The 24,817-nt window shown below is 46.7% G+C and overlaps 1 protein-coding gene and 1 pseudogene across 2 annotated transcripts in view; one reads left to right on the top strand and one right to left on the bottom strand.

The window, feature by feature from the left end:
* Dgkg (diacylglycerol kinase gamma) overlaps positions 1-24,817 on the top strand; it is a 190,404-nt gene that overhangs the window by 128,646 nt on the left and 36,941 nt on the right. For both annotated transcript variants that reach the window (XM_021184692.3, XM_021184691.3), the window contains one exon: positions 10,485-10,575. In XM_021184692.3, the coding sequence (XP_021040351.1) occupies positions 10,485-10,575 (91 nt within the window). The remainder of the gene's footprint in view (positions 1-10,484; positions 10,576-24,817) is intronic.
* LOC110311973 (uncharacterized) lies at positions 1,166-8,269 on the bottom strand (annotated as a pseudogene).

Raw genomic sequence — 24,817 nt, 5'->3', positions numbered from 1 at the left:
ATTGTGTCCACACGCACCCACCCTTTCACGATGAGAAAGAACACCGTTGCTAACCATCTCCACTGCCCTGCATGGATGCCATATTCACTAAGATCTTTGCAAGCCAGAAGTTCTTTTAAGTTGTAATTCATTTTCCTGTTCTTAGTATTTAACATTCACTTACCATTCAGTCAGTATCTCTTGATACCAAGCAGTAACAGTATAATCAATATAATTATGTTCCATTTATTTATTTATTTAGATTTTTTTTTCAAGACAGGATTTCTCCGTGACAACCCTGGCTATCCTGGAACTCCCTTTGTAGACCAGACTGGCCTCGAACTCACGGAGATCCTCTAACTCTGTATCTGTATCCTGAATGCTGAGATTAAAGCCATGCACCACCCCTTCCATCTCTTCATTAATAATTTAATCTTCTTAATTAATGTTATTCTTTTCTCTTTTTCCCTCCAAACCTTCCCACATGTTCTTTCTTCCTCTTCCTTCCTTCCTTTCTTTCTTCCTTTCTTCTTCCTTCCTTTTTTTCTTTCCTTCTTTCTTCTTTCTCTTTCTCTCTCCTTCTCTCTTTCTTTCTCTCTCTCTTTGTTTCTTTCTTTCTCTCTTTCTTTCATATTCATGGCTTCCCTCCATTCCATATTTTTAAAGAAAGGTTTAACCCATTAGTTATCTTATGTGGTCTTTATTGTCATTAAATGCAAAAATAACTGTTCTATATCAAGAAGAGTGGGTAGGTGCAGTAGCCAACACTTTTAATTCAAGACTTGCAAGGTAGAAGCAAGTGGATCTCTGTGAATCCGACCTGGCCAAGAGAGAGAGACAGAGACAGAGAGAGAGACAGAGACAGAGACAGAGTGAGAGAGAGACAGAGAACCATTGATGGTAATTCATCCCTGTTTACTTTGAAGCTTTACTAAGAGCTGGTGGTTCCCCTGGCTGGGAACTTGAATCTCGAAGATCATTTAAATGCAAACTGGTTTTTTTTTTTTTTTTAGTTAGTTTTCTTTATGCTGTAGATTGTATAAAAGCCATGCAACATTAAACAGCATAAAATACTTAAAACTTATGTGTGTATATAAATTTTAGTAACAAAAGTTTATCATGAAGGTAGAGCTGAAATACTGTCATGATTGGCAATTGAATATAATGTAAAAGTTGCTACATTTCATGATTTTTTTTTTTTTTTACAAGAAAGACCTCAGTTGGTCCAAACTCATGAACACTCACACTGCACTTCCTTTCTGTGTGACGCACTTTACTCTTATTCGGAACAAATTCTGGAAGAGAATTGAGGATTACAGTGAGAACGGATCCCTTCATTCTTGGCAGGAAGCAGTACTCTGGCTTGAGGCTTTTAACTTTGTTGGGAACGGTTATCTTCAACAATAATAGATCTTGTAGGAGTCACTTCCACAAATCCGTATCAAAATTCAAACTGGCCACTCCCTGGGTTCTCTTCCACTTCTGCATATACCTTTCCTTGCTTCCCTGGTTCAGAGCCCTCAGTGTAGAATTTCACACGGATGCGCTTTAGCCCATTGTTTACATATTCAGAAAGACGGACATGCTGTCTCCGCCCACGTCTCTACATTTCCCCATAGCCTTTCAAAGGCTCACCAAATACACCAATCACCTCAGGGTGTGTTCTGCATTTTCCTAAGGCTTTCCCATATATGATATTAGGGCTGGATGAAAAAAACAGTTCCTTGAAGATCGTGTATAACAAGCCGCCTTTTAAGGCAGACTCCAAAGAGCTCCACTATCAAGTAGCTGATGTCTCTCCCAGCTTCTTTCACTTTCTGAGACATTGAGACGCCCGTTTCCTCTCTTTGATGTCTGCGAATAGACACTTGCTTGCTACTATCCTCCTTTGCTTTCCGGGGGTCGGGTCCTTGTGTCCAGAAAGTTTTTGTCTTGCGAACATTCACATCATGGCCGCCATGCTTTCGCAAAGCATCCCGGGAATAAATGCAAACTGTTATCTGTGATGTTTACCTGTAAATGTTCTCACATGTAAGATTTAAGAACAGCCTTGATCTATTGGTTATGAAGGGGATTCCACACTTACATAATAACTCTTGTCATAAGCAATTTTCTCCACAACTGACCTTTTTTCTTGGACCCGTTCTTGAAAGGGGGACCCCACTGCCCTCTTGCGCTCCCCCAGGCCTGTCATTCCTTCCTGGTCCCTGGCCACTAGTCTTCTCAGCACTCATCACCCTAGGTCTTTCTGAGTGCCATGAACACAAATCCTGTCCCAAGGATGGAATGGAGCCAGGGAATACCTTGCTCCTTGAAGCCGAAAGACACTGAGCCAACACAAATCTGTTGGCAGGCACAGCAGGCACAAAAGTCCCATTCAGGGCACAAGAACAGCTATTTATAAAGCCCTTCCTGACTGCTGGGTGTTCACTTTCCCCTGACCAAAAGGGCCACTGCCGCCTCTTGGAAAAGATTATTCCGTTCACAGCTCCGTGACCGAGGGTCACTGAGTGCCCCATTCTGGGAGCAGCTAGAATAGGGGACAGCATGCAGGGTGGATTAGATGTGGTGACAAGCCCTCTGATGGTCGAGGGCAGCTGAGGATGCCAGTGACACAGATGGCCTTTGTAGCACCTGTGAGGTGACAGTCACAGGCCTGTGGGGACTACATGAATCCACATGCCTTCGCTCTTTTTTTTTTTCCCCCCTAACTCTTGGCATACATTTTGTTTAGCATGATTACCACACTTCCAAAGGCATTTGGAGTTTAATTGTGTGGAATGCTCACAGGTATACATTCATAGTATCTCAGTGCTATGGCATTCCTCTTTCAATTATTACTCAGCAGTGGCCACCTGTACCTTTTGTGTGTTTCTGGTTTGCTAGATTGTCGTTCACGTTAGTGACCAGCACTTAGTTTATTGTTTCAGCAGATTAACGGTAACATCAGTAACTACTCAGAAAGCCAAATGTCTTAGTTACCTTTCTATTTCTGTGCTAAGACCCCATGACCGAGGGAACGTATAGAGGAAAGTGTTTAATTTGGGGCTCATGGTTCCAGAGGGTTAGAATCTGTAATCATCATGGTGTGGAGCATGGCAGCCTTGGAACAGCAGGCATGGCACTGGAGCAGGAGCTGGGGGCTTACGTCCTTATCCATAAGCAGGAGGGAGATAACTAGGAATGACAGGGACTTGTGAAACCTCAAATCTCACACCCAGTGACAAACTCTCCTCCAACAAGGCCACACTTCCTACCCCTTCCTGAAGAGTTCCACCAACTGAGGACCAAGCATTCAAATATATATTAGCCTGTGGGGGCCATGCTCATTCAAATGCCACACCCCAAAATCATTCATTGTTCTGAGATGAACTCTGTGAACAAGTGCCATTAACGTACAGAAACAATGTGTAGGCTAAGGTATAGTTTTTCCAGTACAGGATACCCTCTTGTGGGCAGCAACTGTTCCACTAGGCCTCCCAACCCAATGCTGACTGACACGGGAGGCCCAATGAGCTATTTTAGTCATGAGCCACTCGGGGAACCTGATTATCAAAGTCTAAACCACAAGAAGGGATGCCTTCAGTTCAAGGGCTCTATTTCTAGAAATAACTGTAACGATCTCTGTGTAGACTTCTAAGCCCAAAGAAATGTTTTCATGTTTTGACTTTTGATGACTTCAAAAGCCTGTTGCCCTAAAAACTTCCTTGATTCTCAGAAAAGAGCCCTGAGAGCTCGGTGTGGTTGATGGAGCTGAACACACGAGCCTCCTGGTACAGATGGGCATCAGCTAGCTGGGTTTTACCTGGGGGCCTTCTTGAAAAAGCCTATTCATAGTTGTCAGGATGATGACTGATTCCGGCCCGAAATTGCTGACAACATAAAAGAACATTTTTAGTTAATCTCCTTTCCCTCTTCATCTGTCAAATGAAAAGACTCAACTAACTCATTTTCTTATAAAGCGAACGGGATCGAGACAACCAGCATCTAAATCAGCCATGTGTCCCTGTTGTTGTCTAACTCATGGCTAAGAACCTCCTGGAGCCCAAAAGAGGACCTGAGGGAGGCTTCAAGAACAGAGTCGGAGAAGGAGCCTTGGAGCCTCATGGACCTGGAGATCAGCCCTAGGGCATGGTTAAGGATTAGTCACCTCCAGCTGCAAGGTGATTATGAGAGAGAGTTGGTGGCCAAAGAAAACTCAGGAAGAGCGATGCAGAAAATGTGTTCCAGAAGTCATTAAAACGTTGTTAGTTTTCTCTTTTCCAAAACACATTGGCCACCTGTGTGTGGGGGTGGGGGGGTGGGGGTGGGTTAAAAACCTCCTGTCCTTACCTCTAAAGCCAGAGGGGAGAGAGTCTTTCAGTGACTGTGTCTCTTGGCAATCAGGAAGGACACTTACTAAGCACTGACTATGTATGCATCAAACCCCTGAAGAGCACCTCACATTTGCCACAGAGGCTTCCCAACTTCGCTGGATGGATATTAATACATTCTACTATGCAGAAGTAAAAAACAACGATTCAAAGACCATAAATAATTGTCCTGATAAGTCTGACCTGCAGCACAGAAGATGAAGCTAGCAGACAGGAGGCCAGGACCACATTTAATAAGACTCCTCTAACAAGATCTAGGAGTGATGTGGTTTAGGTGGCATCTCTAAAAGAGAAGGAAGAAAAGTGTCTGTGTTCTCTGGTTGGCAGAGAGAGGGGACTAAACGTCCTGTCTCAAACTGTGGACTCTCCTGTGCCTCTCAGCATCTGTGGAAGGCTTTGGAAGGGGCTGTGCTGTGCTGATGATGGGAAGGAGGAAAGGCTATGGCTGAGGAGAACCCAATCTTTGAATGCTCCCGTAAGAGGTCTATTCGGAGAATTAAAGCAATTTTAAATGAAAAAGAATGTTTAAAAGAGAGGATAGCGCAGTGGTTCTCAGCCTGTGGATCAAATGACCCTGTCACAGAGGTCATATATCAGATATTTACAATTTATAATGGCAGGAGAATTACAGTTATGAAGTAGCAATGAAAATAATGTTATGGTTGGGGGATCACCACAATATTAGGAACTGTATTAAAGGGTCCCAGCATTAGGAAGGTTGAGAAGCGATGGGCTAGAGAGCTATCTCAGCAGTTGAGAGCACTGGCTGCCCTTGTAGTAGACTCAGCAGTCTCCAGAACCCACGTGGCAGCTCGCCATCATCTGTAACTCCAGTTCCCAGGGATCCAGTGCCCTCATCTGTACTCATGGGCACTGCATGTGCTGCACAAACATACATACAGGTGAAATACTCCTACATAGAAAATTAAAAATAGAAAAAAGAAAAGTGTTTGGCAGACTGAAAAATCAAGAGGCCATGGGAACAGAACACATTGACTCCTAACTCCAAAGTGCCTAAGTTAACAGAGAACAGATAGATTGTGTTAGATTTTTAAGCACAAGAATGTCCTATGGTCCAATAGTCCAGCATTTGCCTTGGTGATACTACTGAAAAGGCAGAGGCTCAGTGAGAACACCCTTATGTGGTGGGTGGACCATTGTAAACATCTGTAGTAGTTTGAATAGGTTTGGCCCCCATTAACTCACGTGATTGAATGTTTGGCCCGCAGGGAGTGGCACTATTAGAAGGTATGATCTTGTTGAAGGAAGTGTATCACTGTAGGGGAGGGCTTTGAGGGCTCCTATGCTCAAACTCTGCCCAGTATAGAATTCCAGACTCTGCCTGGCTGCCTGCAGAAGACAGTCCACCTTCTGTTGCCTTCAGATCAAGATGTAGAACTCTTGGCTCCTCTTGGCTCCTCCAGCACCATGTCTGCCTGCCTGCTGCCATGCTTCCTGCTATGAGGATAATGGACTAAATGTCTGAAACTGTAAGCCAGCCCCAGTTAAATGTTGTCCTTTATAAAAGAGTTGCTTTGGTCATGGTATCTCTTCACAGCAATAAAACCCTAAGTCAGAAGTTAAATGCATTTTGCATTATGTTATGACTACAAGCCTATGGGAGCCAGGGAGTGGAATGTGGTGGTTTGAATAGGTATGGTTCCCAAGGATTCATGTGTTTGAATATTTGGCCATAGGGAATGGCACTATTAGGAGGTGTGGCCTGGTTGGAGTAGGTATGGCCTTGTCAGAGGAAGTGTATCACTGTCAATGTCAATATATTTTCAATGTATTTGGATGTTTGGACAGAAGGACACATGGCCAAAATCACAATCCTTTAGTTACCCTGAAGACTACCCGCAGGAAACTGATCTCCTGCACTCCTGTCTCAGAAAGCCAGCCTACATGTGTCATGCTGTCCTAATGCTGAAGGCCTTTTAAGCCACTTCTCACTCGTCAGGACTAGCTGCCAATCCTACCCCTTACATTTGAGCCTCTGGCTCTCTCTGAGCATTATTTTACTACCATTGTTGCATTGAGGCCTTTGGCAATTCTCTTCCAGACTCCTACACCACATCCAAGCCTCAGGTCAGTGTCACCCCTTACAGCCCCGCTCCCCTCACCAGTGACAGAAGGATCTTTAAAAACAGAAATTGAGGGGACTAAGATTTGGTAAAGTGCCTCTTCAGCAAGTGTGAGAGGCAGAGTTTGGATCTCCAGCCCTACATAAGAGAAGCAGAGATTGCCTGATGCGGAAGTGTGCTGGCCAGTCAGTCAGGCCAACATGAACTCAGTGAGGGGCCCTGTCTCAAAACATAAGGCCATTGAGAAAGACACCTGATGTGAATTTCTGGCTTCCAGACATGTGTGCACACAACACATCTGAACACTCACACGTATGTGTAGATCAACAACACACACATAAGAACTCCACAAGGAATCAGGTCACTTCTGTCACCAACCTGGCCTCTCTCCTACTCAAAAATGGCCAGTAGCTCCCTGTAGGCTTCATGACCAAGCCCAAACACTGGTGTGTACAGCCTTCACAGTCCTGTCCATCCTACCTCTCTGGCTGAGGCTAGCCAGCACCTCACCCAACCTCCACTTGGGTCTGTGTCCCCTTGGCACTTGCCCTGACCCCCTTCCTGGGGTCACAGTTTGGATGAGGTTTGTCTTCACTGAAACTCAATTTGAGGTTGCAGTATAGCCAGGCTGAGAGGCAGCAGGGCCTTTGAGGGACCCTTGGATTGGAAGGGACCAGCCTCCATGAAGGATCAATGTAGCTTATTCAAACGTGAGTTAATTTCCATGCAGGATTGTTACAGAGCAAACTCAGCTTCTCTGATTCTCTCATTCCCTCTGTCAGATACATGCTTCCTTCAAGTACACCTACTTCTCCTCTTGCTTCTTAGTCATGCTGTGGCACAGTGTGAGGCCTTTAGTTGAGCCTGTGCCCTGTTATTGGACCCCCAGTGAAATAAATCTCTTTTCTTTATGAATTGACCAACTCTAGGGGTTTTGTTACAGCAACAGCTATTAGACAGAGACTCCGGGCTTCCTCCTCTGCCTGGAATGTTTGTCCTTTATCATCTCTGTTTCCCTGTGTTCTTTTGAACTCTACTCTAGCATCACCCAACCCTAAGGTACTTGTCCTAAATGCTTCTGACCTGTTAAGAACTAAATCTCTTTCTTTCTGTATGCCTCAGTGCTGAGTCCATCACAAAGCAACCTGCTGCCGTGTCCTCCTTACCACATTCCTGGTTCATGAAATTCTATATTTTGTTATTGTATCTCATACTCTCCTGTCTACGACAAAATAAATGTGTGTTGCATGAACTTTTTAAAAATTTTATCATATTAATTTATAGAAGTAGATGCACACGTACCATGCTGCATGTAGAAAAAGCCAGAGAACAACTTCAGAACGTCATATGGGTGCCCGGAGTCACACTCCAACCATTACACACTGGTCCATGGCTCTAGTCCCATGTTAAAATTGTTTCCTACCAAGCATGCAGTTTGGCGTTAGTCTCTCAGAAGTACATTTGTCATCATATGACCAGTGACCAACCATGTGTCCAGTCCAGAGGATTAACCAGGGGTTAGGGTGTGGCCTATGACTATAGAAAAAAAATATTAGATATGAGTGGAACGCATTTTTAGCCAAAAGTCAAAACATCTGATCTAACAGATATGACAGTTTTCCTTGAGCACATATAAATGCATAAAGCCTACAATAGCTGTATGCCAAGCAGGTCTGTCACTTTTGCCCCATCACACCAGCTGGTGACTATGAAATAGCCACAGCTAGCAGAGAGCAGGCTCATCTTTTTCATCTTCTCCACCATCCTGAGAGGCAGATCTTCTTCATTTGCTGTTTTACAGGTGAGGAGAGTGAGATTAAAGAGCTTAAACATGTTGCCAAAGGTCGCACAGCTACCTGAGCATGGGTGATCCAGTCGGTCCTATTATTCCTCTATGTTGACCTAGTCTCGACCTTTTAACCTCATTAGATCATCAAAAGAGCCACTTTGGGGGCAAAAATAGCCATGGCTTCCGGAAATTTTTATTAAAACTCTAAATCTCTGGGCAATAACTTTCAGAAGTCATGATTCAGACCAGCCTAATACTTGAAAAAGACTCTCGCAGGGCCAGTCTCCCACTGCTGGGAAGGAAGGCAGGACCCTGGAATTTAGAACCGCCCGTGTTCCCCCCCTTGCATGGTCTCTAGTCATCGTGGCCTGCTGAAAGGCTCCGTCCTTCCATCCCTCTGTGGAGTCCTCTCCCTCAGGTTCTGGTAGTTCCAGAGTTGTCGACAGTTTTCGTAGCATCTGGAGCAGGATTTCTCCACTGGCCACAAGCATAATGATCATCCTGACACTCATAAAAGCGCATGCCCCGGACTCCGCGCCACAGCTGGCAGAGTCTACAGATCAAATGCTGAAAACAGCATTTCCACCTGTTCCCTGGGGGATTCCAACAGATGCTACCACCTGAGAACTAGAGGAGAAGCCCTGGTCCTGCAACCAGCAGCATCGGCAGCTTGTTAGAGAATGAAGACTCCGGGGAGGCACCCTGTGAAGGACTCACCAAGAGTCTTCATTGGCACAGGATCCTCGGGTGACGCGCATAGACACATTTCTGTACAGACAACCGGTGATGTGGGACTGGGCTATATCCCCATTTGTATTTCCTGTTGTTGCATGCACAGGAAATGAAAACCCTTCTGTGACACAGTGGTGGGTACAGGTGAGAGCACTCCAGAACACAGGGTTCAGCTTGCCCCATACCTCCTTGTTATATGCCACCCCAAAGACTGAAATGGCAATTATTCAACACACTGATGCAGTGGAGCAGCTGACAAGCACTAGCCTAAAGGACTCTCGACACTGCTCGAGGGTTTTATGAAGCGCAATGCCCCACCCTTCCTTACCCATCATTTACCGTTCAGTCTCATGAAGACCAACAGTCGGAAAGGCTGCTGCCCACTCAACCAGATCTCAGCACTCTTTACAGGGGAGAAGAACACAATAAGGTGTTTAAGTTCTACATAAATTACTGGAGAGATGCAGAGAGCATGTCTGCCATGCTGATGAATCAGTCACTATCCCCAGGAAGAAATAAGAGTCTCCATTCTCTGAAGGATGCTCTTTCTCCATGGTCCATGGAGCTGAGGAACAGCCAAGGAGAAGAATGTGATTTGGTCTAATTCTTTCTCAGCAAAATCTGTCTGCCTGTAAACTGGACATGTGTCCCCTCTCTTAGCCAGCCCTTGCTAATGGGGTGACAGTTGGGGTGGGAGGAATGGAGTACCAAAGGGACACTTCCGGCTGAGACTATCTGAGCAAGCCACAGAGTATCAGGGACACCCCCTCACTCTGAAAGCCTTCAACCTAATAAGCACCCCACTGATTGATTTTACTCTTTTCTGTTCCCTAAAGAAAACCTGGAAATTTTGTAAAGCTCAGACTGGTGAGCTGCCACTGTGAAGCAAATCCTCTATAAACAAAGGGCTGCCCTGGCCTGTGCACAGGTATCTGAGAGGACAGTGACCATTGCTTCCAGAGGACTCCCAGTTAATCCTTCTCTTTCTAAATTCGTATTAACTCTGTCACTCCATGCCCCCCCCCCACACACACACAGAAAATAGACAAAGCATCACATATTGGTTCTGGTTCAGTACGGAGCTTCCAGACTGCACATCTTTTAAATCTCAAAAGGCTATTTGGTCCTTTTGACCTAGAAGGGAGCTCTGCACAGATGTCTAAGGGACAATAAGCAGAGCATTCTGTCATTTGCCACCTCAAGCTGACTTTCCACAGGAAGTCTCCTTGAGGCAGCTCGGGAGCATAGCATGCCTTTCTTGCTCTAACCAGGGCCCTCAGGGTAAAATTAACAGTTCACCCAGAGTCCATGTCAAAGATGTGAGCAGATTTTCTAACTTTTTGACATGACAATAGTGTGTTGGTAAATTTTTCTGTTCCTTGATAATGTGACTGACAAGCACTGCACAATGTAAGAACAGAGACTTCAGGGGCTCTGGACCTCAGGGACCAAAGAGCAGAGCTATTCCTCAGGACCAGTTCAAGTACAGACTATTGATTGAAAATGTCTCTCTCCTTCATGATCCAGGATGAAGAACAAGCTGTGGTATTTCGAATTTGGTACCTCGGAAACCTTTGCAGCCACCTGCAAGAAACTCCATGACCACATAGAGCTGGAGGTAAGCAAGCTCCCATGTGGAGAGGCTGCTCCTGGTTGTGACATCCCATACTCACTGTCAGGACACATCCTCTTGAGTCTTTCAGAAATGACCCAAAGTCTAGTCTATGTTGTGTGGAGCATCCTGCCCTCCTCCTCCCATGTCAACACATTATCACTCTGATGGCTTCAATTGTTGTTTGTATCTTGTGCAAGTGGGGTTCTGGGATCCTTACAGCCATAGTCATTCTGACCCTCAACCATACGTTTCCACTGACAAAGGTAAAGATAGTTGGTTACCACCTAACATGGGAGGGGAGGTGCCTGTGGGTGGAGAGTTGACAGGGGACATGCTTCCTCTCGGTTGCCTCAGGGAGCTGACTAACAAGTGTCTGAGCCCAGTCCTATGGGTCTGTAGCCCATACAGTGACACATTTCCCTCGGAGCTGAAAAGCTCTTTTGCTACTATCTTGAAATGTTGAGCAGGTTTCCCCCCTCCCCTTTCTTTCTTCTTTTAAAACAATATACTGGTGCCCATGGAGATTAGAAGAGAGCTAGAGATTCCCTGGGCCTAGAGTTAGAAATGGTCGTGAGCCACCAGGTGGGTGCTGGGAATTGAACCTGGGTCCACTGCTAGAGCAGTCGGTGCCCTCAGCCACTAAGCCATCTCTCCACCCCTTAAACTACTTTTTAAAACAAAGAGCTGTGTATGGTCAGTTCGAGCTGGGCCCACAATGACGAAGCTCATGCCGTCGGTGCGCTGTGTTTTCCTGAGACTTGCAGCACTTGTAGCAGCCTGCCTCAGACCGTTTGCCTGTTGGCGCGCCCCTTGCCTGCTTCCTGCCCCTCTTCTGCAGGGTTGTGCTCCTCAAGTTGTCTCACTGACTGCTAGGAGCCTATTTCTTGCCTGTTAGAGACCTAGGTTCTCGGCACACCCGTGTCTTTACTTACTGGGCTTCGGTCCATGGATGCTTTGCTAATGACCCCACCTTCTCATGGAATTTGGGCCTTTACCCCCCCCCCCATTCTCACCCCTAAAAATCTGATGTAGAACCTTCCGTGAGAGCCATGATCCTCAAATGAGACTGGGCTACTCCTCTGATAGGAGCATTAAGCCTGTGGCAGAGGAAGGCCCTGTTCACAGGGAGTGTTCACAAACAAAACACAAAGCCAGAGGTTCCATAAGGCTCGACTTGACTCATCTGCAGGCCTCTCCTTCTGGTTGCTGGGTTACTGACACCACGGTGGGAAGCACCTTTGTGCCAGCTTGGCCACAGGACAGAGGTCCAAAGGCCAAGAGCCTGTGTCTCCAGGTGATGAAGGGCCAAGGCCACCACCTACACCTGGGAGAAGCTGAGCTGCCAGCTCTCCTAATTTACACATAAATGCACTCGCTGCCTAGGAGCTGGGGCTGAACTCCCAGCTGAGTGTGGTAAACAGATCTGTGTGCTCTCTCCCTCTTGGCACTGTCCTCGGCTGGGGGTCTTTTTAAATATCCCCGCAAGTGAGGGACTGCCCTGCCTAACCGCGGCCAGCTGCAGGCCTACAGCGAGTTCTTGTTCTCCTGCAGCTGGCCTTGACACGGTGCCCAGAATATAGCAGCTCCTCTCCCCTGCCTCTTTGGCCCGCCCCACTGGCTCCAGGCTGGCCATGCCCAACAGTCCCCTTGGGGTCGAGGACACAGCCACACTTCCTCAACCACACAGGGAGTTGGTGGCAAATGGCAGCAGTGCCGCGGGAGGGGTGGGCTGTCATGCTGTGTATTGCTTCGAGCTTTAACAAGCACTTCCTGTTTTCCTTATCTCTTAATAATCACTCTTTTCACTGCTTATTCATGAGAGTAAGCTTTTGGGCGTTGGGGCTAGGATGACATGTGATTAGGACAGGCACCATTTCTACATTCAGGGGACAGTGGTGGGTAGTCCCAGGTGGTGTGATCAAAAGATGACTCTGAAAGACAGAGGGGAGGGCAGGTGAGGACCAGGTGAAGGTAGGCAGGTGAGTGACAGATCTGAGGAGCGAGCCTCTGGAGGTACATGAGAGAGGAGCTTCCAGACGTGGTCACTCCACACCACAGCCTGCAAAGGATTCACCAGCTCCTGGTCAGCCAACTCAGGAGGACTCCATTCAGATCCTGATGCTGCCCTTCACTGCATCCCAAGCTGTAACAGCAGGAAATCATCCCCACCGCCTGGAAACACAAGCGGAGACAGAATGGGAGACAAGCGGGGAGAAAAGAGAAAAGAGGGAAAAGATGAAGGGACAAGATAAGTCAGTACTTCAACTGCCTGCCATAACGCCTCAGTGTCTGATCTAATAACCCAGGGAGACAGTACTAGTACATGTTTAAAGTAAGGCTCGGATGCATCCAGTAACTGGGAAGAGAAGACTCCAGGTGTTAGAAACTAGTAAAATACATTTATCCATCAGGTGCTAAAACTCAGTAACTCCTCCAGCCTCGGTGTCTTCCTCCTTCCTGGTGTGAGTGTGGGTGTATTTATGTATTTGTGTACATGTGTGTATAAGTCAGTATTTGTGTGTGTATGTATGTGTGTGCATGCGAGTGTATATGTTTGTGCAAGTTGTGTGCATGAATGTGTGTACACATTTGTGTGCATGTCTTGTATACAGCATCTTTTTGTGTATGCATATATGATGTATGTGTATATGTGTGTAGGTGTGTATGTATTTGTATCTGTATGTGTGTAATGTGTGTGCTGGTATATGCTTTAACATGTTTGTATGTGTATGTGTATGTGCATGTGTGTATGGGAATATGAAGCTCCATCTCAGTTCTGGCAGCTGTGGCACCCTGCTGAGAAGTGCTAAGCATAGCGCCCACCTGAGGAGGGAGGGAGGGAGGGAGGAAGGAAGGATGGATGGATGGATTTGGTACAAGACAAAGCAGAGGACTGAGCCAGAGTTTACAGAAGTTTTTCTTACATACAGCACCTCATTTCTCTTGCCCTACAGAATGTGAAGGGGCGTATATTCATGCTCTTAATTGGAGGATAAGGGAGTCTGAAACTGAGGATTCAGTGCTGAGAAAAGGCACAGGGATGAAGACACAAGGCAGACAGCAGAGTTTGGGAAAAGTTGATAGTGACAGTGAACAGGCTAGCCCCACTGGTGGCAAGGGCCTGAGTTCTCAACACCAGGCAGTAGACCTATCCCTGAGCTGGGAGCAGAGACAGGGATTCCTGCCCCTCACGTCTCACTGAATCAGAGTGTTCCAGGTTCACTGACAGAGTCAGTCTCAGAAAGCAAGGCAGAGAATGACTGTGGAGGAACAGAACAGTCTCTAGCCTACACAGATGCACACACTCATAAACAGACATTCACAGGCACACATCCGTGTAAAACTGCACATGCCACATGCACAAAAAGTCAACACACACATGCACCAGCACAAATATGCCTGCTTGCACACACATTTGTATACACACACACATATACACACAAAGTTGAATGGCTAACAAAAAAGGCTAATTTTTTTTTCCAGGTAAAACATCCATTAAATGACATAGACAGGGCCTCTTTCTTTCAGATTGGTGGCCAGTTGAGAAGAAATAGGAAACTTGATCCCATGTCTAGCGTAAAGTTCATGTCCCACAGGAATAGAGAGAATAGTCCACAGAACACACACAGCTTGTTAAATGCCCACTTGACTAGTGCTGAGAAATCAGAAGCAAAGAGCCTCAGTAAACTACAGGAGTCAGATCCCCTTGGATCCTGTTTTAACAGCCCAGCCCAGCGCCTCAGGCAGGGGAAAGGTACTTCCCCCACCCTCATCCCTCCCTCACCCCTCCCACCTCCCCCATACCCCTACCTGCATTTGCTGTTCACGTGAGGAAACTGAGATTCTTAGGATTGTTCAGTATTTGGGCTCAGTGATTTACTAGCTAAAAGCCCGCGCCTCAGTATCTTTACCCATTAACAGAGAGGTTCAGGAAGCCAGCCTAGCTCCCAAGGGCATTAGTTATGTCCCCAGGACGTGATATTAAGTCTCACAGAATCTACAAAGCAGCCCCATTCAGAAAGTGTCCTAATTACCTTTTGCAGCAGGAAGGCAGGCTGAGAGACTTGGAGTCCACAGCCTGGCAGGTCTGACTCAGGCTTGAGTCAGGATTTACCTGGGAGCTTTAGGGCAGTGTGTGTGTCCTGTCTGATGATTGTTTGGTATTTTGTCCATTTTGCTATCTCAGATAAATTTTAAAACAGGCATGAAGCGATTTGCTTACCACAAGGGAGCAATAAGAAATACATGGCACTACCTTTTAGGGTGTCCCATTTAAGGGAACCGTAGGCCCGCACCTGAACAGAGTTATTCCACAACATTGCTTGTCAGTGCAGTCCGGGACAACTAGGCGAGCCCTGTCCATGGCCATCTCTCAGAGCTGACTGCCAAGATCCCCTTAATGTTTGTCCTAACCGGATTTCACCTCACTGGAGCAGGGGGGAGTGGGGAGCAGCATTGAGTCACTGCCCCCACCTTAGGCCCAGAATAGCCTTGCCAAGGATCTTAAAGGTTTTCCAAGTTAGGTGGAGCAAGGCAGGCAGGCTGCAACTGGAGGACTCATCTTCCATTCTGGGGAAATATTTCATTTTCCAAGTTAAAAATAAGAAATCCCCCCAAGGTGTTGGTATTTAATCTAATTTTTAAGATAATGTTCACAAAAGAAAAGGAGGAGGAGGAGGAGGGTGGCGACGGCTGCTGCTTCCACTAATATGGACCCAGATGGGAAGGTGGTTCAAATCTGAAAGCTCCTCAGAACAGTTGTTACCCAGAGTATTGGCGGGGAGGTGTCTGCCCATCAATTACCTTCTTTTATTAAGGATTTAGGAAAATACAAGGAGGTATTAAGAACATTTCCTTCTCATTCAGTAATTATCAATATTGTAACATTCCTTTAAAGTTTTCAATCAAAGAATTTATAGGTAGCCGGGCGTGGTGGCGCACGCCTTTAATCCCAGCACTCGGGAGGCAGAGGCAGGCGGATTTCTGAGTTCAAGGCCAGCCTGGTCTACAAAGTGAGTTCCAGGACAGCCAGAGATATACAGAGAAACCCTGTCTCGAAAAACCAAAAAAAAAAAAAAAAAAAAAAAGAATTTATAGGTAAAACAGAAGTCCCCATAGCCTGCCTTCTTCTTCTTCCTTTAACACACACACACACACACACACACACACACACGAGGAGTGGGGGAGATGCAAACATCACAGTGTTCTGAGATCACTTCTAGACAAAATGGAGCTGGTTTGCTATTTGGGTGATGATTTGGTTTTGAGGGTTTTTTTGTTTGTCATTGTTGAGTTTTGTGTTTGTGTTTTAAGAGTCTTGCTGTATAGGCTGCATAGGCTGGCTTCAAAACCACAATCCCCCTGCCTCAGCCCCACCTTCCATACCATCATTCTAAGATTATCAGTCTATGCTGTGATACCCCACTGCTTCCATACTTTTAACTGCTCGCTAGTGCTCCACACATGCCCAGTCCATTGTTGGTCAAGAGGTCGTGAACCTACAGTGAAGACAAGGCAATGGGAATGTACGTTGTAACCACCTGAGGGAGTAGTCTGGCTGTGCACACTAACCTGAAGTGTCCATGGCCCCTGTGACCCAGCAGGTGCCTCTCTATCTGCTCCTGAGACTTGCTGTGCACAGGCTTGAGCAGGGGGGTGGGGGGCATGCAGTGTCATTATTACAAGAGAGTGGAACTGGCCCAGATGGGTACTATAATAGTACTTTAATAAGACAACGTGGATGAGAACACTAAGTGTCACTGACTTGAATATTTTTATATGGGTATTTGTACATACATTTAACTTCCATTAAAATGTTTAGGCCTCTTTCAACTAAAAATAAGAAGGGAGTTTTTAGGGCCTTGTGCCAGCAACATCATTCAACCTAGTGGATGGCTGGGATCTTGCCTATAAAAATTCTAATTTCTCAGAGCACTGCTTGTGTGTGTGTGTGTGTGTGTGTGTGTGTGTGTGTGTGTGTAAAGAAGCTTCATAACACAGGGCACGGAGAGTTGGGTGTGGTGCACACCTTTAATCCCAGCTCAAGGGAGGAAGAGGCATGAAGACCAGGCCCTGAAAATTCCTGGAACTCAGGACAGCCAGGGCTATACAAAGAAACCCTATCTTGAGAAGAAGGAGAAGGAGGAGAGGAGGAAGAGGAGGAAGAGGAGGAGGAAGTGGAGGAGGAAGAGGAGGAGGAAGAGGAGGAGGTGGAAGAAGGCGGCAAAAAGCAGGGTGGCCAGTCTATAATCCTGGAACTCAGAAGGCTGAGACTGGAAGATTCCTGGGGAGACACAAGTCTATTCATCCCAGATAGGAAAACCACAACAGACTGAAGTACAGATAACACAGAAGTCAAATTTGATGAACCAATGAGTCTTACTGGAGTCCCTTACATGAATATAGGTGAGGGGCTATTTACAGGAGCAGAAATGAATCAAAAGATAGCTTTGTCAGCCAAGTCCACCCCAGCATGGTCGACAGCTCACAAAGCTGGGAACATGGAGCACACTGCACAGCCTCCAGGGATCTCAACAGGTTAGAGAGAGTACTTTCCATGTGCCGCAGTTGGTTTAAACCCCTTCCAGGCAGCTGGTCTGGTCTCAGAGTCTTTGCAAATTGTCTCTGCAGGTCTAGCAAAGAGGGTCCTAGACAATCTGGTCAGTTTCAGGAACTTCCTGAAGCTATTTTGAGTTGTTTACCTTCCTGTTTCTAGAGCTTCTCTGTGTGGGTAGAAGGTTTCAATCTGAGGAAACTGTTACACAACAATAGCAAGTGCCTTTACTACCAGACAGTCATACCAATGCCATTCTTAGCCAAAAGACTTCATATTCAAGGACTTAACAGATTAATTAGCTTGATCAAGATCAATCATCCAGGAAGGAAGGAAGGAAGGAAGGAAGGAAGGAAGGAAGGAAGGAAGGAAGGAAGGGAGGGAGGGAGGAAGGGTGGAAGGGAGGGCAAGGAAAGGAAAGAAAGAAAGAAACCAACCTTAGGGGCCAACTGGATATTATCTGATCTTGCCCACTCCACCCCCAGCAGTTTTATACTTCCCCTTAATTTGGAAGGGAAGAAATCTTGAAACTCTGGTCTCTTCTGGCATAGCATGAACTTTGTTAACCTTTCAGAGCATGGAACAAATTAAGTGGGAAGGGCTATCCTGCCCAGCCAACCAGAGTAGATTAATGGCCACATCTTCATGGGAGAAGGAAGTGAGAAGAGAAAACTGCTACAAGCCAAGCCAGGGCATCTTGGAGGAAGAGTCTCCTGGGGAGTTTCCTTCCTCAACCAAGCCAATCCGTGGTACACCCCCACCCCACCACCTGTGTCCAGCCCGAGCCACAGTGTAGCCTCTTCAGGGAAGCTCTGGCCACTTCAAGCAAGCAGCCATCTCGTGGAGCAGGTGCCGACAGTGCTGGGGTTACCAGCGGCCTTTTTTAGCCCATGATATTGTGGAGCTTCTTTAGCACCTGTGATTTATTCTGTGGCCTTGTTTAAACTTCATTTTCAAACACGGCACTGTGATGCCTGCCTCCCTACCTTTTCCGGGTGCATTGACTACGAGTCTCCTCCCGGACTCAAAGTTGTTCCGCTGACTCAGGACAAACTTTTTTTTTTTTTTTTTTTGCTAATTCTCCTTGTAAAATCCCATTGTTTGCTCTCAGATCTGATGCAACTTCTCCTCTCCCTCAAGTGACCCTCTTCTTTTATTTCCTGCTAGCGTGCACCCTGCAGTTCAGTTGCGCATGTTGGTCTATATGCTTTTACTTTTCTGTTCTCTTCTGTCGCCTTTGTTTTTTGTGAATTGCTTTGATTTTCCTTTGTCTTCAGATTCCTGACAATACCGTACTTTGTGTCTTCCAAGGACTTGGGAATGACTTTTAAAGATTAAGCCTCATGCCTACATTTTCTCAAAAAACAGCTGGGTGGTATGTCATGGGTCTGATAGGCTGGCCCCAGGAAGTCTTAGAGGACCAGGACAGGACTCCCATCACTGACAGTCCAGTTAAAGCCCTGCCTCCAGCAAATTTCTGGAAGACTCTGTCAGATAACCTCTGCCCTCAGAGAGCTTAGCTTTATGGCTGCCAAAGTCCCTTGGTAAAAGAATAACTTCCCCCAAGCAATGTGTCTTTCAAGGTAAGAAAGCAATGCATTAGCCTCCTTAGATATTCCAGAATGCTGAAGAGTTTGTGCTCTTTCTTACCACACTCCATGATCCAGGCACTTCAGGGAAGAAAAATATTCTAATCCTTTTTATTCCCCTTTACAGCTTGACTGTCAAACAAAGAATATAATAAACAAATATGACTTTTGGGCTGCAGAAAAGAAATCTGTATTTCTAAGGCCAGTGAGGTTAGAGAAGGAAAAAAAAATGGACTCTTTAATGAAGGGGATGCTAACACAGGATTGACTAAATGTCCTTATACACAAATACCTCAAGTCAATTACAATCCATAATCCTAGCATTTCCATACAATGTCTTATTTAACCCTCATAACAGCTCTGTATCCTGTGTATTATTCTCATAAATTCTCATAAAAAAATATATATATTGATCTATGCCTTTAAGTCCTAGCAGAGGAAGGTGAATGGATCTCTGTGAGTTGGAGGCCAATCCAGTCTACATAGCAAGTTCCAGGCTAGCCATGGCTACACAGTGAGACCCTGCCTTAAAATAAAATACTCTAAGACCAGGCAAGTTTAACCCCTTGGTCTGTGATGCCAGCCCCACATGTCCCCCACAATGCCAGGATACCCACAGTGGGGTAGCTCTGCATAATACTTCTGCTGGCCACCTAATGCGCATAAGTATGTAGTTGACAGGCCAACTTCCCTTCAAGGCTTGATGTGTGTATCGGACAGTGAGCTTTCTGAAGCAAGGACTTTCTTTTCATCTGGCAGTCATAGGGCCAGCAAAGACCCTAAGAGGAATTAATTTCTCAGTAGTGACTTGTTGAAAGTAAAGTTGAATCAAAGTGTGAAAATCTCATAATTGGTATGAACACTAATAAAAATTACCAGCGACCACCTGAAGTCACAGTTTTTTGTTGGCAGCCACTAGACTCCAAGGGAGCCAACTGCTCCATTGGTAGCATGAAGAGGGAAATGGATGGCCGAACTAATGGCCTGGTATTCAGGGAGTGGGAAAATATCCTACACATTGCTCTGAGCTGTCCAGAGGGTCTGGACAACTGGGAACCAGGACAGGAAATGCCAGGCTCTCCCACCTCTTTCTCACAGAACGGGAGTTAAAACAGTGAGTGGGTGGGGCCATTACAGCAGTGAGGATGTTGGGCAGTGACCCTGAAAAGCAGAAGAAAGGACCTCCATCCTGAGCCCTGCTCGCTGCCCAGAGGCCTACCTGCCCTGGAACCCTTCCAGGTCCTAAGGCTACCAGTTCTCTTCTGCTTAATGGGGTTGGACTCTCAGGAAATCCCATCCAGTCTATTGGCCTCAGCTCTCCAGAGAGGTAGAAAGGCCTGCTAAATCTGCATCCAGAGCAAGAAAGCCCTAAAACACCACAGGTTTTCAAGCTTGGGGAGGTGGAACTGTGGAGAGGAAACGGCTTTGCCCTCTGTCCAACTCTGAGGCAACCGGCCACCATGAGCTCTGAGAAGCAGCAGTTTTGTTTTGGAAACTGGCACCCAATGCAGGCTCACTCCTGGATGTGAACTTGCGTCCCCGCCCCCACCCCAGCTGCAACACTCCACTTCCAGCCTCTCTGCCAATATCCCCTTCCAGCTGCCCCTGTCAAAGGCACCATTGTGCCCTCCTGGCATGGCAACAGAGTAAGGCTAAAAAGGAAGAAAACATTTTCTGCCCATGGGATGTTCTTAAGCAGGTTGTGTGTGTATGGCTTCAATGCCACATTCCTTGAGCCCACACAAATTCACCAGAACACCGTCATTCTTGTCACAGATGGCAGCTTACTTTCCAGGCTAGCTAGCCCACCACAGCTAGCTGTCAGAGAATGTGGAGCACACAGCTGGGATGTCAAGGCTGGGCAGAGAGAGAGAGAGATCAGGACAGCAATTTTCAAAACACCACTCAGTAGCCTGCCAGAGTAAATTCTGAACTTCGAATCTCCAACTGGAAGGCGTTTTGTTTAAACTTACACACTCGACAAAGGAGTCATTCTGGCACATTGTCACATAAGCGAGGCTCCTACCTCCTCTTGATTATTGGAAGGTAGGAAGCCCCTAAGAAGCCTGTTCATGACTAGATAGCGTGGAGTTTCTTCCTGATACTGAACAAGAGTTGTATCCTGTTCCTTGCTGTTGGTTCCCTAGTTGGCCCTGGTTGGAACAAAATAAATACACAGTATCTGTGGATGCATGAATGGAGTTCCCACTGCAGGCATCTTATCATCCCCCTCACTCCTCCACAGGACTAATGCTAATGATGCAATGTTTACATGTTATCACATTCATTTACGATGAGCTACACATTCCTAGTTCCTATATACCTCCACTTACAGACCCATAAGTCTCCTGACGACTTTTTAAAAAAGATTTGTTTGTTTTTAATGTGCATCAGTTTTTTTGCCTGCATGTTTGTATATGTGCCATATGTGTGCAGTATTCCTGGAAGTCGGAAGAGGGTGTCAGTTCCCGGGAACTGAAGTTTCAGACAGTTGTGGGTGCAGGGAACCCAACCCAGGTCCTCTATAAGAACAGCGAGTGCTCTTAGGCACAGAGCTCTCTCCCCACCCCTCCTGTCTATCTCGTCTCCTAGGTAACTAAGCACAGCACTAACAGACCTCATGGACGTGCTCTTTACATTGGTCTGGCTTCTCACCTCTCATACAGGAGACCAGGAGGCTGAGGGAAGACAAGCACTAAACAGAAGATTGGAAAAGAAAGACCCTCCTTAACTTCACCAAGTCAGTGATCTCTTGTCTGCAGAACAAGCATATACGCACTGACACCGCAGAGCTAAAAGGATTAGATTTAAATATATGATGAGCCTGTTTCATAAGTCGCTGAAAATGATGCTTCATCTTACTGCCCACTACAGACAACAGCTCCTATAATCATACGCAATAGCCTCTCTGAACACAGAGCAAGCCATTGCCTGTACCATTTGCCTACATGCCAGACCCATCTTTGTGTGGAGACAGACTGCCTTCCCAAGACTGCTCTCTTCATATCAGACATTACCTCTGGAAGCAATTGCTCTTGTTCCTCTCCAGAGAAACAAGGATAGTGATTTCCCTGGCTACTTTTCTTACACACACACTGCAGATAGAAAAGTCTGAGCTTCCTTTTCAGCCTTGTTGCCTTTAGCCAGCAGTGCAGGGAAGCCAGCCTGCTCGCTGGCCCATCTCTTCCCAGCTCTCCTCTCTGCTGAGGTTGTATCTTGCAACTGGCTGTAAGTCCGGAGTGTTTATGCCTTAGAATACAACAATTGCTCTTTGGTTTTTGTTTTCCTGGAGACCTTGCTGGTAAGCAGTTAGCAGCACCTGTCTTAGCACTGACCTGAGAAAGTATCTGAGGACTGGGTTCTGTCTTATTTCACCTCCATCCCTGCATGTAGCAGAGAGTAAGTTCTGGCTTGTTCTTGTTGGATGAATGAGTGCCTCTGTCTTCTCTGTCTCCTTGAAGGAGCCTCCCATGTCTCATCCTGTTGGGGTATAGGCTACTTCCTGCAGACTAGGGTTAACATTCACATCTCTTCCTGCCCTGGACATTTGAGTCTACTTTACCTGGTCATCCATCACGATATTCATGGAGAGAGGTTAGGCAGATTCATCTGGGATGGAGATTTTTATGGGTGTTCTTCATGGAACAGCTTGTGTTCCCTTTTAGAGATTTCTCCACAAGTGATTTGGTTTTGATTCACAGGTAGTTACGTTGAACACCCAGTATGACTTAGACATGCCTGGTTCTGTGGAGAACACAGAGCTGTGTGGAACACTGTCCTTACCCTTTACTGAGCTTCATGTCTTCTGGGGGACATGTAGCAGAATATCCACCACATCCGAGGGGGAATTGAACCAATGGAGTGCAGCGGAGGGAAGCATTGTTTACCCGCTAGCTGCCTGGAACAGTTCTGAGGAGCTGCTGTATCTCTGGCAGGTTGGGATTTAGCAGGCACCAGAGGGGCAGGTTGGCCCACATGCAGCAGAAACAAAAGTAAACAGGCCCCAACTCTTTGCCCACACAGAGCAATTCAGTCTCTCTAACAGGCAGTTACTAGGGCCCAACTAATTATCAACCTTAGCAGCTCTCTTCTTTCCAAACCAGAGAGGTCAGGCCAGCCAGGGGCCAGCCTTCCTCAGAGCCCTAATGTACCATCTAGGCTGCCAAGCCACTTTCAACCCTACCTGCCCCTCCCTGTCTTCTCCTGGGTTCTGGGTTCTGTAAGACCTCTCTCTCTCTCTCTCTCTCTCTCTCTCTCTCTCCCTCCCCCTCTCCCCACTCTGCCTGATGCTTGCTGGTATCCCGTTTGGTCTGATACTCTGACATGGAGTTCAGGCATAAAAGGCCACCACCTACCCGCCACCATCAGAGCCAGTCAAAGGTCAGGATGTGGTCCATCTCACTGTACACTATAACCGAAAGACCTTTCCTAGGGATACAGCCCAGTATTTCTCCCTTAGCAAGAGAGCTACTCCCTGCATTTTGTCACTCACGGGGGAAATCATCCTCAGACTGTTTCCAAAAGAGAAAAAGTACAAGAAATTTATAGTTCAAAAGGAACCCTAGAGATGTATCAATAAAACATGGCAATGCTTTCAGACAACCAGCAATTTAAAAAAAGGGGGGGGGGAGCTGTTAAGAAAGTTAAGGAATTATGATTGCCATTGAAGGGTGGTGATGATGGATTTAATTTGTAAGTTTATTGTATTCTTTATTGTTTAAAGATAAACGCCATTTACATATAAGAGAAAAATCTAGGTTTGCTGCAGGACAGTTCAAGTGTGTGGGGACCCTTGAACAAGTTTGGTTGCCAGATGTAACTGCTATGCTGGGTCTTTATCTCTCCACTTTCCTGTACTTTTAGAAATAACCATTTAAAAAGATTAAAACAAAGGAAGAAAGGGGAGGGGCGCATCAGAATAATGCAATGACAGAGTCTGAAGCAGGGAGCTCAGATGGTGACCCCGCCTAGTGATGGGTGGAGCTTCTATACAAAACAATCTTCCTCCAAACCAGAGAAAATCTGTCTGCAGGTGGTGTGGAGAATCCAGGTTAGGGATAACGCAGTCTAAAAACTGGAACAGGTCGTCAAATAAATAGACTCTCTTTCCCGGAGGACCTGCAGAAAAGGGCCAGTAGAGCTGCATTCCGGGGGTCCTCCCTTCCCCACCTTTTCAGGTTAGAGGGGAGGGCCTGCTGCAAGGTGCCTCCCTCCCCTCTGATGCTGTCGACCGACCCCCTCAGTGAAGACAGAGAGCTGGGAGAGTCTAGGTTCAGCCTAGAAATGCAGAGATCCAAAGTTTCTGCCTGGGGAGGTGAACACAGGGCACTTAGCATTTGCTTACAAAGGCCTGTGGCCTTTTAACCTAGTCTCTAGTTACCTACACAACGATTCTCCAGCCAAAAACAAAACAACAACAAAAAACTATCCTCTCTCTGAATATGGGTGCTGGGGCCGCCGTGGACTGCAGCAGCCAACAACTGGAGCATAAATGCGCACAGGGGAGGGAGCCGGGCTGGCTTTGGTGACCCCTGTCACACCAGCACCTGGCAGCAACACCCATGAAGGACAATCTGGAGTGCTTGCGTGCCCATAGGCTCCAGCTCTGAGTCCCATGCCTGGCTGTAAACGCCTAGGTGAGTGCAGCTCAACCAACCGCCTTTCACAGCAGAGCCTGAAAGCCCTCCTGCCAGCCCCAGCATAGCTCAGGGCTGCAGGCTCTCCCTGGAGCCACCCGGAAGGGGGGCCAGATGACGTCATGGAACACTTGGAGGATTTAGCTCGGGAACAGGCTGTTGCCAGTGTTCCAGTTAGGCCTACAGTGCTCCATTCCAGGATTCCACTTTTCCGAGAGACTCAGTACAGCAAGCCTCGCGTCTTAGGAAGTTCCAAAGGAAGTAAGAGACAGTGGCTAGGAGGCAGGTGTGCAGAGAGGAACGCTAAAATGCTCTAGCCAAACTGGGCGAGCAGGTTCATGACCTGGAGTGGGGGTGGGGTGGGGGGTGGGGGGTGGGGGGTGGGTTCTTCCTGGCACAGGAAATAGGGGGACTCAAATCATGTAGGAGTTAGGAATTGCCTTTGCCTCACACCAAAATTTGCTTAC

The sequence above is a fragment of the Mus caroli genome, unplaced genomic scaffold (assembly GCF_978045245.1).
Source record: "Mus caroli unplaced genomic scaffold, Mus_caroli_1 scaffold_17, whole genome shotgun sequence".
Lineage (NCBI taxonomy): Eukaryota > Metazoa > Chordata > Mammalia > Rodentia > Muridae > Mus > Mus caroli.
Note: the sequence above shows the minus strand (reverse complement) of the source record. Positions and strands in the feature narration are given on the sequence as shown.